The 15,264-nt window shown below is 38.6% G+C and overlaps 1 protein-coding gene across 5 annotated transcripts in view; it reads right to left on the reverse strand.

The window, feature by feature from the left end:
• FAM13B (family with sequence similarity 13 member B) overlaps positions 1-15,264 on the reverse strand; it is an 89,669-nt gene that overhangs the window by 11,205 nt on the left and 63,200 nt on the right. For 3 of the 5 annotated variants that reach the window (XM_024247213.3, XM_054556572.2, XM_024247210.3), the window contains 7 exons: positions 12,218-12,282; positions 9,985-10,033; positions 9,432-9,579; positions 6,314-6,379; positions 3,997-4,207; positions 3,172-3,301; positions 2,464-2,545 (listed from right to left, as the gene is read on the reverse strand). In XM_024247213.3, the coding sequence (XP_024102981.1) occupies positions 2,464-2,545; positions 3,172-3,301; positions 3,997-4,207; positions 6,314-6,379; positions 9,432-9,579; positions 9,985-10,033; positions 12,218-12,282 (751 nt within the window). The remainder of the gene's footprint in view (positions 1-2,463; positions 2,546-3,171; positions 3,302-3,996; positions 4,208-6,313; positions 6,380-9,431; positions 9,580-9,984; positions 10,034-12,217; positions 12,283-15,264) is intronic. The other 2 variants (XM_054556573.2, XM_024247211.3) reach the window with 1 other exon arrangement.

The following is a 15,264-nucleotide window of genomic DNA, read 5'->3' on the forward strand; positions in this document are numbered from 1 at the left end:
AGATAAAACAGGATGGAGTCACAGTGCTAAAAGGAGTATAATTTGTGGAGGAACAACTACATTGGATGGGATTGACAAAGAAGACCTCTCTGAATGGTATCATCCTGGTAGAATACGGAACAAGGAGCTCGTCTAGCACAAAGGATTTAGTGGAAGGGCATTTGTCCCCAGTGAGGCAATAGCCAGTGTGAAGGTCCTAAAGTTTGGCAAGTTTGAGGAACAGAAAAGAGATAAAAGTGATAAAATCGGCCAAGGGCAGAGTGTGCAAGGCCTTGAAAACCACAGTAAGGAGTTTTGACTTTATTCTAGGTGGAAGCCCACTGAAGGGCTTGAAAAAGAAAGTAATATGACTTTTTATTTATTTTTCTTTTTGAGACAGGGTCTTGCCCTGTCACCCTGGCTGGAGAACAGTGGCACAAACATGGCTCACTTCAGCCTTGACCTCCTGGGCCTAAGTGGTCCTCCTGCCTCAGCCTCCAGAGTAGCTGGGACCCAGGCTAACATGACTTTTTTAAAGATAATTCTGACTACCATGCAGCAGACATACTACAGAGCAGTAAAAGTGAAAGAAAATGGGAAAATTAGGAGGCCAATGCTAGACAATTTAATGGTATCAACTACTAATAAAATCAAGGTAATAATTTTCACTGATGACCGGAAATTGGCATTAAACAAGGAAATCTTTAACAGAAGTATAGGGGAAAATTAAGTGATACTCTAAAGAGGAGTTAAGAGACATTATCTTGGCCGGGTGTGGTGGCTCACGCCTGTAATCCCAGCACTGTGGGAGGCCAAGGCAGACAGATGGCTTGAGCCCAGGAGTTTTGAGGCCAGCCTGGGCAACATGGTGCAATGCCATCTCTAACTAAGAATACAAAAAAATTAGCTGGGCATGGTGGCATGTGCCTGTAGTCCCAGCTACTTGGGAGGCTGAGGTGGGAGGATCGCTTCAGCCCGGGAGGTGGAAGCTGCAATGAGCTAAGATCGTGCCACTGCACTCCCCGGCAACAGAGTAAAACCCCGTCTCCCGTCTCAAAAAGAAAAAAAAAAGAGAGAGAGAGAGACACAGAGAGAGGGGCAAACATTATCTTAACCACAAGAATATAAACTCCATGACAGCAGGGACTGTGTCTGTCTTGTTCATTGCTATATTCCTAGTTGTCTACAAAGTATTTAGTACCTCAGAAATACTAAACACTTTACCGGGCTGGGCGTGGTGGCTCATACTTGTAATCCCAACACTTTGCAAGACCGAGGTGGGAGAATTGCTTAAGGCCAGAAGTTTGAGACCAATCCAGGCACAAAGCAAGACCCCAACTCTATGCAAAATTTTTAAAAATTACCTGGGTGTGGCAGTGCATGTCTGTAGTCCTAGCTACTCTGAGGCTGAGGTGGAAGGATCACTTGAGCCCACCAGTTCAAGGCTGCAGTGAGCCATGACCATGCCACCACACTTTAGCCTCGGTGACAGAGCAAAATTCTGTCTCAAAAAAATAAAAAATATACTTTTTTTATTTTTATAGGCCAGGTGCGGTGGCTCACACCTATAATCTCAGCACTTTGGGAGGCTGAGGCAGGTGGATCGCTTGAGCCCAAGAGTTTGAGACCAGCCTGGGCAACATGGCAAAACCCCATCCCTACTAAAATTACAAAAATTAGCTGGGCTTGGTGGCGTGCACCTGTAATCCCAGCTACTCGAGAGGCTAAGGCACAAGAATCACTTGAACCCAGGAGGCAGAGGTTGCAGTGAGCTGAGATGGCGTCACTGAACTCCAGCCTGGGCAACAGACTGAGACTCTGTCTCAAAAAAATTAGAAATAAAAATAAAAATAAAAACTTTATTGAGTAAATTTAAATGAATAAACCAAGGTGATGCTCCAGATAATAAACCCCTATTTTGCATAATTTTTAAAGTAATAATTATTAAAACACATACTCACTAAACATCCACAAAGTAAATATACTTCAACAATTACTATACTGGTTTGACACCCAGAAATGCAATGCCTAGTTTATCATTCAAGAGTTACAATTTAGTCTTTGTGGTATAAATGAGTCACTGTGATTAGACATTCTTAGTCTTAGATGAAAATACCTACCAAAAAATCTTAATGAAATATCCAACAAAACTCAAAGCTGCTTAATATTTGAAATATATTTCAGATAAACTTTATAACATCAGTTCACTTATGAATATACAATCTCAGGTATCTTTCAAAAAGATATTACTAATAAAAACATAAAAAAGACATTTAAAATATAATACAGAACTACAGTACTGTACTATAACACAGTACTACAGTATGCAATTTTGACCCTAATAAAACAAAAAAAGGTAACTTTTATTTTTGTCAAACAGTGCCCAAGATTTAAAATTATGAAAAGTTGTATTTGTAATTCTCAGACATTAATATAAAAAATTTTTTAAAAAGCAAATATATTACAAAATGGCACATAATATACCTTTAATTTGCTTCCGCAGTTTTGTAAGCTCTGTCATCCATTTTAATACCTTTGGATTGGCAGCAATATCACTGTAGGAGGGCTGAAAAATTATGGAGCAGAATCACTGACACTTGTGATAAGCAATAGTTATGTTAATTTATGTCCAAATAGTATTTTACAATTCCCACAGCAAAGACTACTCAATTCTCATTTCATCTTATTTTAATTAGATAGTGCAGGATATTAAGTCAAGTTCTCCCAAGGTAAGGTCTAGTAACTGGCAGAAGCCAGATTTGAATATGGGTCTTCTGACTCCAAGTACAGGACTCTTTCCACTTCACATGTTCTAACTATTAAAATTCTCTTTCCCCTCCTCCACTCCATCTCTCACAAAATCCCTCTCCTCCCCACTTGGTACTTGTGGTTTTTGATAGAGCAGAAATAGCAGTAACATGATTTGTCAATGTAAAGTATTTGCTTTAAAAATTCTAAAAGCTGCTTTGCCAATGGAAATATAAAGATGCCACGGTGCAAATGGCAAGAATACTGGCCCAGAAGTCAGGAGACCAAGGAGTTATATAATCTCAGATCTACATGATCACTGTTCCTCTGGGTATCTCAGATTTGTTACCCTTCTCACACAGATCTAAACTAATGCTCTTGAAAAACTCTCCTCTCAGTTCTAATATTAGGTTAAGCTCACTCTGGGGAATGCTACAAACCTACCTTGCTATTTCTTTCCCTTTCAAACTGTTCCTCAAATTGTCTGATTTTCTTCTGAAGTTTCTTGACCAGCTGATAAGGTGTTCTGTCCTCTCTCTTTTCATCTTTTGAACTAAAGGATGATCTTCGAATTCTGAATTAAAACAAAAAGCCAAAACTGTTAAATTTTCAAGTACCAACACTGTATCTCTTATTGCCCTGACATGACACTATTAGCAATAAGTAAATCTTAAAGGTAAAAATAAGTCCCTAACACTAAAGGACAGGTAGTATAAAGAAACACTGTAATGTTACAGACCACAAATTTAGCTAATACAAGTGGTGATGAAAACAGTTTGGAATCATTTAAAACTGGTTTGGACAAAGGCAGCAAAGAAACAAAGATACCTAGCAGCTCAGAGCTCTTGTAACTGTTCAAACTGCATAAAAAAGTTTTTGACATTCAGATCCATTTAAAGCTTTGATAAAAAAAAGATTAGGAACTGCTCAGCACCACTTGCTGCTTCCTTTACAGAGCTCTGTATTTCAGCGATGAATACATAAATAAATGAATAATACACCATGAGAAAATGTCTATTTGAGAGTAAACTTCAAACGCTACACCTCACTGAACTCAGCAGGGTCAAAAAAAAACCAAAACATAAAAATGTGCTCTATAAAATCAGGGAGAAAGCTCTGAATTCTATGTCTAGAAGACTCAATCTCTTTTTTTTTTTTTTTTTTGAGATGGAGTTTCACTACTGAAGCTCAGGCTGGAAGACTAAATCTCTCAAAAGACTTGGGTACATAATAGGAATTGCGTCTTGCAAGTACATAAAAATCATATACCTAGTAAAAGATAGTGCTTTAGATGAGGAATCCAACTTTTCTGGATCATGTAGGAAACGCTGGCTTTGCCCAAAATCTAAACTGCGGTGTGATAATACTGGAGGACAGTCCTCTTCCAAGGAGTGATGATTCATTCTTCCAGCTTGTGGAGAGAGCTGAGCTTCTCCAGACTCAGAGTCCTCCTGCCAAGACTTAAAAGCAGGAAATGGCTCTATAAAACAAACACAAAGAATAGTACCATGGGTCTCTTGATTCCACGTGGGAAAAAAGTCACAAAATATCAGCTATGTGTTCCTTAAATCATATCATTATGTAGTGGTTCATATATACATACACACATACACACACACACACACACATACATATATGTGTGTGTATATATATATAATCTTCATAAAGCCTACTGTAGTTTAAAATTATTCAAACTTCAATTTTTAGCCCAGAGTTCTATTTTTTTTTTTTTGAGATAAGGTCTCGTTCTGCTGCCCAGGCTCTGGAATTCAGTGTCATGATGGTGGCTCACTGCAGCCTCAACCTTCTAGGCTCAAGCAATCCTCCCACCTCAGCCTCCCGAGTAGCTGGGACTACTGGCGCTTGCCACTACGCCCAACTAATTTTCTTTTTTGTTGTTGCTGGTAGAGACAAGGTCTCACTATGTTGGCCAGGCTGGTCTTGAACTGCTAGTCTCAAGTGATCCTCCCATCTCAGCCTCCCAGTGTGCAGGGATTACAGGCATGAGCCACTGGTGCCCAGTCCAGAGTTCTATTTCCACATAAATTTAAATTTCTGAACCCAGTGGCAAAGCAAGAAAGGACATTGTCAAGCTCTTTAAAAACTCAATTTAATTCTAAAGATGTTATTTAATATAATTCTGAACTTTTCTAAAGATGTTTTATTTATAAATGTTAGTTTTCAAGTAGGGGAAAACTAGAAACAGCAAGAACTGAACAGTTCTTTCTTAGAAATTTAACTTAAAAGCCAAATGACGCCAGGTGTATGACCTGTCCCTCACTGTCAAATAGCTATATTAAGAAAAAGTGGGAGCTGTTCCCCATGTTACACGGAACACTCACCAAATGGAGTTCTCTGACTTTAGAAGAATTCTAATATTCTCAAAGGAGGAGCTAATTCACCTGACAGCACCTGGCCTCTAAGATTAAACTGTGATGGTTATCTTCTGTTACAGGATTCCTATGTATAATATATATTTTAATAATACCCAACAGTGTTACTAAGACAAAACTTAATAGCACTAGGCCTTCTTAAGCACGTAATTTACTTTACTGCAGTTATCCTGTATGCCCTCAAATGAAAGCTATGTTAATACATTTGATGTCTTCGCAAATATAATGTTTGATTACATATAGAACACATACAGATCACACACAAAATCCACAAATATACCCCAAATACAAAATTAAGCACAGGAGGGAAAGAAAAAATTCCCATCTACACATTAGCTTATTTATTTATTTATTTTTTTTTTTTTTTAGAGATGGAGTCTCGCTCTGTCACCCAGGCTGGAGTGCAGTGGCACGATCTTGACTCACTGCAACCTCTGACTCCTGGGTTCAAGCGATTCTCCTGCCTCAGCCTCCCAAGGAGCTGGTGTTACAGGCGCATGCTACCATGTTTGGCTAATATTTGTATTTTTAGTTGAGATGGGGTTTCACCATGTTGGCCAGGCTGGTTACGAACTCCTGACCTCAAGTGATCCACCTGCCTCGGCCTCCCAAAGTGCTAGGATTACAAGCATGAGCCACCACGCCCAGCAGCTTTTTAAGTAACTACACTTAAAAATTTTGATGCTATTGGCTATTAGCAATAGCGAAAATGAATGCAAAGAGGGCTTGACAGTGTCAAAATTCAAGAGTGATGTTTTCTTTTTCCTCACACAATAGCTAAGATCGCTGCTTTAGTAATTTAGTTTAACTTTATGCATTAGCAATTTAAAGCATTACCTTTCCTTTCAAAATAATAAGAACATAATTTAGTTTGTTTTTGAAGCCCAGATCAATCTGAGAATTAAAAATTGGGTACAAAGCGTGCAGTCCCACAATAAACCCAACAATAAAGTGATTTTCAAAGCAACCCTTGTACCTGTGTCCCAGCAAATAAGTAACTGGTAGTAAACATTTTATGAGAAATATCCTATTTTAAGAAAAGACAAAAGTAACAGCAATTTTTTCTGGGTTCACTTTGAACCCAGAACAGTTTTCGTAAGATATGGGGACAGCAGGAGAAGGGCTTAATAAAAAGACAAACAAAGTGAACCATAAAAAGGCAAAAAAACTAAACTATGGTGAACCATACTTACCCTCCCCATCTCTCTGCAGATGCATTGTTTTGAAATCAATGAGGGGAAAAGTGATAGGGGATGACGCTAATAAAATGGAAAAAATGGCAAAAAATACTAAAGTGAACACACAGCACAGTCAGAACAAACCATACACATAACACAAAGCCAAAGATACCAAAAATATTTCCCTAAAACCAGTTAGGCATTCTGTTCAAAAACTTTATTAAAAGAAATTACTACTAACTAGATTTTAACAAACACAAACATAACATTTCCATTTCAGCAAGCAATGCAAAAAAGGGGGGAAAAAACTCAAAGTAGTGCTATTTTATTAAAACTCAAACATAAAACTGAAGAAATGGAAATTCTTAAGCAGGTACTGTTTGAAGCTTTTCAGTATAAATGATTTTAAAGGAAAAAAATCTCCCTTAGTTTGCTCTTTGAAAAAATCCTACTGCATTTCATTCCAGAGTTAGCAGGAAAGAATCTGAAGATGGTATCCACGTCCATTAAAAGTCAAAACTTTGTGAACAGCTGCTACAAATTCATACTGGTGACAGTCATGTGTTACCTGCTTGCTAACTACTACTGCATTCTGCTATTTTTCTTATCCTGAGGAAAAAACAAAACAAAAACTATATACTTAGGAATAGTGACATAGGGCTCTGTTTGGAGTCATCCCACTTCTCTACAAAGTCATACCAAACAAAGCACGTCTGATTCCAAGGTATCCAGGGTCTAAAGTAAGTTGGTCTCTTAAACAAATAAGACTTTTTCATTTAGAATATCCTAACTCCTGGCTGGGGACAGTGGCTCACGCCTGTAATCCCAGCACTTTGGGAGGCCAAGGCGGGCGGATCACCTGAGGCCGGGAGTTTGAGACCAGCCTGACCAACACAGAGAAACTCCGTCTCTACTAAAATACAAAATTAGCCGGGCATGGTGGCACATGTCTGTAATCCCAGCTACTCAGGAGGCTGAGGCAGGAGAATTGCTTGAACCTAGGAGGCGGAAGTTGCGGTGAGCTGAGATCGCCCCACTGCACTCCAGCCTGGGCAACATGAGCAAAACTCCGTCTCAAAAAAAAAAAAAAAAATTAGAATATCCTAACTCCTAATTGTGGAAAATCAATCAATGTTCGCATTAGTAACAAAGTTAGAAGAAACAACATGTTCTACAGCCACTCTACAAAGCACATGCACAGTTCATGGCTGGGAAGTTCACTCAGGTGTCTGTAACTGTTGGCTTTCTGAAAGTCGCGGACCCCTATTTCTGGAAGAACAAGTAGGGGACCTACACAGACTTGTTTAGGCTGTTGAACCAGGGCAGCTCAGGCACTGAAAATCAGGCATCAGCAGCCTACAGGTTACCTCCTTCATCTATACCAAGGTATAGGTGCTGGATTCTGACACGGAAAAAAAAGACAGTCCAGTATCAGGTTCTCTTTCAGGGAGACTCAAGAACACTGATGCTAGACAGAGAAGGTCTATTCTCTTCAGACGCTGAAAAACAATTGTTCTTCTACGTTTAAAATTTAATCAGGACTCCCAGGCCAAAGATCATAAAGAACTATTTATCTGCATCTTCTAACAGGAAGAACCAAAAGTGCTTTATCAGAATCCCAGCTGCTTCTTTTGAAGACTCATTTCCTAGCAATGCTCCAAGGGATGCTCTGTCGACCACCATTCCTTTTATTTCAGCCACAATAAATAACAAAAAAGAACATTTAATCTTCAGCTGCCACCAGTATGCTAACATATCCCCCAACACTGGGAAGCATCTTCATAAATTCCAGATGTTCTGAATAACCCAGAACAAAGCAAATGAAAGACAATTTCCTAATTTAGTCTAAGTTAAAACAGATAATATGCTACTGGGCATGCCAAACATCTAGACCTATATAAAAAGGAGGGTGGGGAGGAGACGGCAATAAAAATTGGCACAGACAATGACTTGGTTGGGGCTTTAAAAAAAAAAAATGCCTAGACCTTAAAAAAAAAACAAGACCCACACACACTCCATTTGCGATCAGGTGAGTACACTTACAGTGCCAAAAGGAGTCCATGGCACTGGCATTAGAATTCCTGTTATTGCCAGCGTATGCCAACAGATACTTGCCAAAGGTGAGACAATCCAGGGATCTTCATCCAAATGAATGAATATGTAACTCTGCTTAAGATTCTTGAGTTATCTCATTGTCTCTTTACCAAAGTAAAACACCTAGATCCAAATTTATTGCTTGTTTCCCACCCCCACTCAACATTTTATTTGAAAGTTTACAAATACATAGCAAAACTGAAAGAACTTTACACTGAATATACATATACCAATTATAATCTACCATTAACATTCTACTATACTTGCTTTATAACATTTATCCATCCCATTAACCATCTTATTTTTTTCACGGATTTCAGAGTAAACTGCAGGTATCAGTAAATTTCCCCATAAACACTCCAGCATGCAAATCATCCACTGAAGTTCAGCATTTGTTTACAGTTTTTTATTCTCTTGAAGTAAAAAGAGAACTTTATATACAAAGAAACACAAAAATCTATGTATTTGCTGAGTTTTGAGAAATGCATATACACATGTTGTTTGCTTGTTAAATTTTAACTTCTTTGTGCAAATTTTTAGAGTCCCCTGCACCATACCTTCATAACCTAAGACAGAAATACAGGAATATGGTACAATATTTGTTTAGAAGTACCCTTGAAGGTCATTTTTCAAAAAAGTACTACTGATGATACTAAGGACAAGGTAATTATACGCGCTCTGTTTAAACTGGTGAGATCCCTAAGCCTTAACATACTGGGCTTTCAAGGACTGGGAGATAGCACCTGATTTAAATACTAACAAAAACATATGCTGGGTGACTTTTTAAAAAAATCAGTTGTAACATCCATTTTCAAAGCTGTTGATGGATCAGACAAGAACTTCTAGTTCATATGAGATGCTGCCCCAAAATCTCACTGTTTCACTAAAAACACCCACTTGTTCATCTTACATGAAAGAGAGAACAGAAGATCAAGATGAATAAGGTTATCCAGAAAAGGGATGTAGTCTTATCATTGCTTAGGGTAATTTCGGTTACAAGTAACATTATCAGGAAAATAATGTGTGTGGGTAAAATTACCTTCCCATTTATCACCATCAGAAACATTCTTCAGATCTAAATGTGGAATACTGACACATGCTGCTTCCCCTTGAACACCAACACTCTGACCTCCTGGTACTTCTGATTCAGTGTTGGCATTCAAATCACATATCTTGTTACTAGAATCCTGTATTTTAAAATAAAGAATACATTTCACAAGTACGGAAGCTTTTCACACCCAGCTTAAACACATCCAGCACATATCCAAGTGTAGTCTTCATTAGTTTACTGTGCCTATACAGCCAACTGTCCCACTCCCACTGTGCAAACTATTTTCAAATATAAACATGCAGTTTTAGAATATGTCTTATTGGAAGACAAGTTTGGATCCCAAATTCAGGAAAGTGTTTTCATAACCAAGTCTCTTGTAACCAAAAGTGGCAAATTAAGTTGCTGTTTAACTGTAAAATATTTGATAAGAGTATTTATATTTAAATCTTTAAACCTAGCTAACCCACGTTAAAGACCAGACATAACAGACAGTTTAAGCCTAGGCAAGTTTTTAAAGACTAAGACAAAAAATAGTTCTTACCAGAATCAAGTGCGACAATTTATCACTGTCAAATAATAAATATTCTTCCCTAAAAATACAAGTAAAGTTGTTAGTATATTAAGAATAAAAAGGCTACTAACATTATATATTTCTTACCTAGATTCCTCTACTCCACAACACAGTTAGCATTTACAATGTGCGAGGAGAAAATGCCAACTGGACATATGCCCATTCTTTGGAGCCCTATAACTGAAAAATCACACAATACTGAAAAGATCCACAGAATCACTTCGGGTTTAGAAAAATCAAGTAACAATCCCTACTCCACCCCACAAACCACAGCAAAAAAGAAAAACCTTTATAAAATGAAAACTAAAATCCACAGTAAGTAGAAACCCAAAAGAATGAATGTATAATAAACATTTTATAAAATAAATGTTTTAACCAAATAAACAGCTCTATTCTCTCCATTCTTGAGACTTTCAAAGAAAACTTTTTAAAAAGGTATCACTATGTCTTTTACTTTAAATTTGACTGTATTCTATCACAAGGATACTACTTCCAATCAAAGAAGGTTACTACTTCTAAACCTTTCCCTCCTCAAAATATAACAGTAACATACTAAAAGGAAATTTTAAAAAATTTCAATCCACCTTTTGTTTCCCCAGAAAAACTAACCCTTATTTAGAACAAGTGTTACAGCAAGCTGTCATAAGTGATCTGTAACTATTTTACCAGTCAAGAGAGCACCTGCTATTATACAGTAGATTATCAATATGCCTACTGGGGGAAAGTTCTTTTCCCCCAAAGACACCGTGGCAATTTACAATGACACATCGAGATGTCACTTCTAACTGGCCATAACAGAGTATGCACTCAGGAGACATGCCTTGATCTAAATATGGCAAGTCATCTTCTCATATAGATAATTACCTTATTCTTGCTGAGAATAAGAAATGAACTAAATGCTCTGATAAGCTTAAAGGCATTCCTTTGCTTAGAGTAGGAGCAAATGGTAGGATGAGTAATTACTACCTTAGCAGCCTAAAAGACCTAATCACCTACATTTGAGAAGCATGAATGTTAAACATACAAAATGTAATCCACCTAACCAAGGTACTCTTTGGATCTAAAAACCAGTTTGCTAACTTATACACAGTTGAAGTTGAAGAGGAAAGAGCTTTTTCCAAAAAAAGCAACAACAACAACAACAGAAGAGTCCTCACTAAATGGGTCCTTATTGTTCTACCAAATCCAGATGTCATCATTCTGGGGGTGCCTGTTAATGCTGTTAATCTTATATCTTCAGCCCATAGCTCCAATACTCCCTGGGCTGGAAGAGGATGATTCCTGCCTCCTGAAAGGAAGGACAAGGAACTGCTATAAGCAGGAAATCTGTGGACCTTCAGAGTATGGGGAGGCTCCAGAGACGTGGCTCCAAAGAATTTGCTTACCCTTAAAGAACAGCCTTCCTACTTATAATTAAAAGAAACAATAGAATACAAATATGTCCTGGCCAACAGGCTGTTAGCAAATTAGTATACTGTCTGGGATCTCTCAATATTTATAATCTAGCCTGCAACTTCATTACTGAAGTGTTTTCAGAATCTCAAATCACCTTCCTAAGAAAGTTATACTTTTTGGCAGCGTCTTGAAGACTGATGCAAAGGGTAACAAGAACCCAAATCTTACTCTGTGACCTAAAACATTCTAGAAAGCTTCTACTCAAAGAGGCTATCTATTGAGACTCTACATTAGTCGAAATACTCGTTGCCTCCAGTATTTCTCTACCATTACAGCCAGCCAAAGAGGTTAAAAAAGCACCAGCTGCCTAAGAGTGTACTGAGACACACCAAGGATAAATTCAAAGAGGAAGAAAAACATCCTATACATATTTGTTGAATCAAATACAGTATCTCTCAGTTAGTTATACACAGTTACAAGACCATGAAATAACTCACTGACAGGTATACTCAGAATATCAGTAAATTCCCAATTGTTCCACAATCAACTGAAAGATTTAAAAATCTCCAAAAAGGCTGTTTTTCCCTCTGAATGTTTTCCAAGTTATAACCACCGTCTGAACCTGTACAAATCCAAATATTTATGGGTATTTAATATCCTTTATGCCTACCATTATAACAAGAAGGCTGTTTAAGATTATCTAAACTATATATTTATAATGGATGTTCATCTAAAAAAATCACCTTAAAAATCTGTGAAGAGCTCCAATTCTCAAAATGATTAATTAGCAACAAGAAAAAATGCTTACCTCTCAAGACAGCCATCTTCACTATCACCATGGTCACTGCATGGCTCTAACAATATACCTACAGACTGACAAAAAGAACACCACCATGTATTAATGGAGCTCCCAATACTCAGATATGAGAAGAAGCTGCCAATCTAAATTAGGATATTAGAATACAGATTAGTCAAACACCCCTAATTAGCTATCATTTATAACAGTCTGTAGTACTTAGCATCTCTTTTTACAGAAAGTAATTTATCTTCCCTCAAAACCTGGGTCATATGAAGTATAGCAGGTACACTGCATTTCTCTCTACTCTATTAGGTAATATATATCACCACTACCATCCTTCTTCCTTAGAATTCTCTCCTCCAAAATGATGGTCTTCTGATCCTGCTTGCCAACTGCTGCTTGCTTTATTTCTCCTCAGCCACAAAGATACAAGTTTGGTGACTTCTTGTAGGTAAGACAGGAGTCATAGAGGAGTTCACCAGGGTCCTTTGTATATTTGAATAACTATTTTCCACAAAGAAAGTCCCCACAAGAGAAAACTCTCCCATTTTCCAACAAGCTTAGTGACACCATCTCATCCCTATTCCCCCCAAACTAAAAACCTACCAAGTCTAATACAAATACCCAGAGAATTACTACAAAATACATGAACGTTTTGGTGTTTTTGACGATCACCTTTCAAACAAACAAAAGGTTCGATACTTCCCAGACTCTCCGATTCTTCTTTAGAAAGTACCACTTGTCCAGTTTTGTTTAGCATGAAAGAAGGTCCATAAGAATCTGCAAAAAAGCTGTTAAAATACTAGTCCCTTTTCAAACTACACATCGGTGAGGCTGTCTCAGATGCTTCAACAAAACAGTGTAACAGCAACAGACTAAATGCAGAAGCATATACGAGAATCCAGCTGTCTTCTGTAAGTCAAACAGGTATCAACAATATTTCTAGCTATGTAAAACAATGCCACTCCTCAAACTTAAAAAATTTTATGAAAACAGTTGTCTATTGTGGAAAAGAGCAACCTTACTTACGTTACCATAAATTAGTTTATGTTAAAGTAAATTAATGTTTTTTAAATTTCTCAGTTTTAATTCCTAATATGGTAAATCCTGATAGATATACCTATGTAAACAAAAGCTCTTTGGGATCTTCAATATTTTTAAGAGTATGAAGGAGTCCCTGAGACCCAAAGTGTGAGAACCACTGATACAGAAATCAGACTTCGTTAACTTTTATGATCAATAACAGGTGTCCCCAACCCCTGGACCGGTACCGATCCGTGGCCTGTTAGGAACCAGGCCACACAGCAGGAGGTGAGCAGCCGGGGGAGTGGGGAGTGAGCACTATGGCATGAGCTCCGCCTCCAGTCATATCAGTGGTAGCATTAGATTCTCATAGAGGCGTGAACCCTATTGTGAGCTGTGCAAACAAGGGATCTAGGTTGTGTGTTCCTTATGAGAATCTAACTAATGCTTTGATGATGTGAGGTAGAACAGTTTCATCCCCAAACCCCAACCCCCTATCCACCGTCCATGGAAAAACTGTTGTCCACAAAACCAGTCCCTGGTTCCAAAAATGTTGAGGATCTCTGCTCTAGAAGATAGCTTTACATTCTGAAGGTTTCTGGGCACATGAAATAACCATTACCCAGACCAAATATTTAATTTTTATTTATTTACTTAAAAAAAAATTTTGAGACAGTCTCACTCTGTCATCCAGGCCAGAGTGAGGTTCATGCAGGCTCACTGCAAACTCCATCTCCCGGGTTCAAGCGATTCTCCTGCCTCAGCCTCCCAAGTAGCTGGGACTACAGGTGTGGTACCAGTACACCTGGCTAATTGTTTTGTATTTTTAGCAGAGATGGGGTTTCAGCATGTTGAATAGGTTAATTTTTTTGTAATTTTAGTAGAGATGGGTTTTGGCATGTTGGCCAGGCTGGTCTTGAACTCCTGACCTCAAGTGATCCACCTGTCTTCAGCCTCCCAAAGTCCTGGGATTACAGGCATGAGCCACTGCGTACAACCAGACCCAATATTTAAAATGAACCTTGGGGCCAGGCACAGTGGCTCACACCTGTAATCCCAGCACTTTGGGAGGCTGAGGCGAGCAAATCACTTGAGATCAGGAGTTCGAGACCAGCCTGGCCAACATGGCAAAACCCCATCTCCACTAAAAATACAAAAATTAGCCGGGCGTGGTAGCACACACCTGTAGGCGCAGCTACTTGGGAGACTGAGACAGGAGAATTGCTTGAACCCACGAAGCAGAGGCTGCAGTGAGCCAAGACTGCACCACTGCACTCCAGTCTGGATGACAGTGCAAGACTCCATCACAAACAAACAGAACCTTGGTATCCCACTCAAAAGAACCAAATTCAAGCCCTAGCTCTGCCTTTCTCATCACAAATATGAGAATAACAATAATTTACTTGACTACCTTAGAGTTACCATAGACAATCAAAAGAAATAGCTTATAAGAAAAAGCATCTATATTGGCCAGGCACAGAGGCTCACAATTGTAATCCCAACACTTTGGGAGGCCAAGGCGGGTGGATCACTTGAGGTCAGGAGTTCAAGACCAGCCTGGCCAACATGGTGAAATCCCGTCTACTAAAAATACAAAAATCAGCCAGGTGCAGTAGTGTGAGCCTGTAATCCCAGCTACTCAGGAGGCTGAGGCACAAGAATCGCTTGAACCCAGTGGGGAGGAGGAGATTGCAGTGAGTGGAGACTATGCCACTGCACTCCAGCCTGGGCGACAGAGCGAGATTCTGTTTCAAAAAAATATAAAATATATAAATAAAATAAATAAAATAAAATATCAGCAGGCAAAATAACCCATACCTTCTCCCCACTTCCTCCCATGTGCCCATCCACAAACATTAAGGTCTGCAAAGGAAAGCTAAGGTGCTGTGGTCTCAATTCAGATAAGTTAGAGAGCTTTGGCAGTGGCAGTGGCAGCGGCAGGAGAAGCAGGAGATACAGCACAGTCATATTAGCAATATCTTAGGAGCTATCGGAGATTACTGCCAAGAGTTAATTAAAACCTGACAGGCATT

The sequence above is a fragment of the Pongo abelii genome, chromosome 4 (genome assembly GCF_028885655.2).
Source record: "Pongo abelii isolate AG06213 chromosome 4, NHGRI_mPonAbe1-v2.0_pri, whole genome shotgun sequence".
NCBI lineage: Eukaryota > Metazoa > Chordata > Mammalia > Primates > Hominidae > Pongo > Pongo abelii.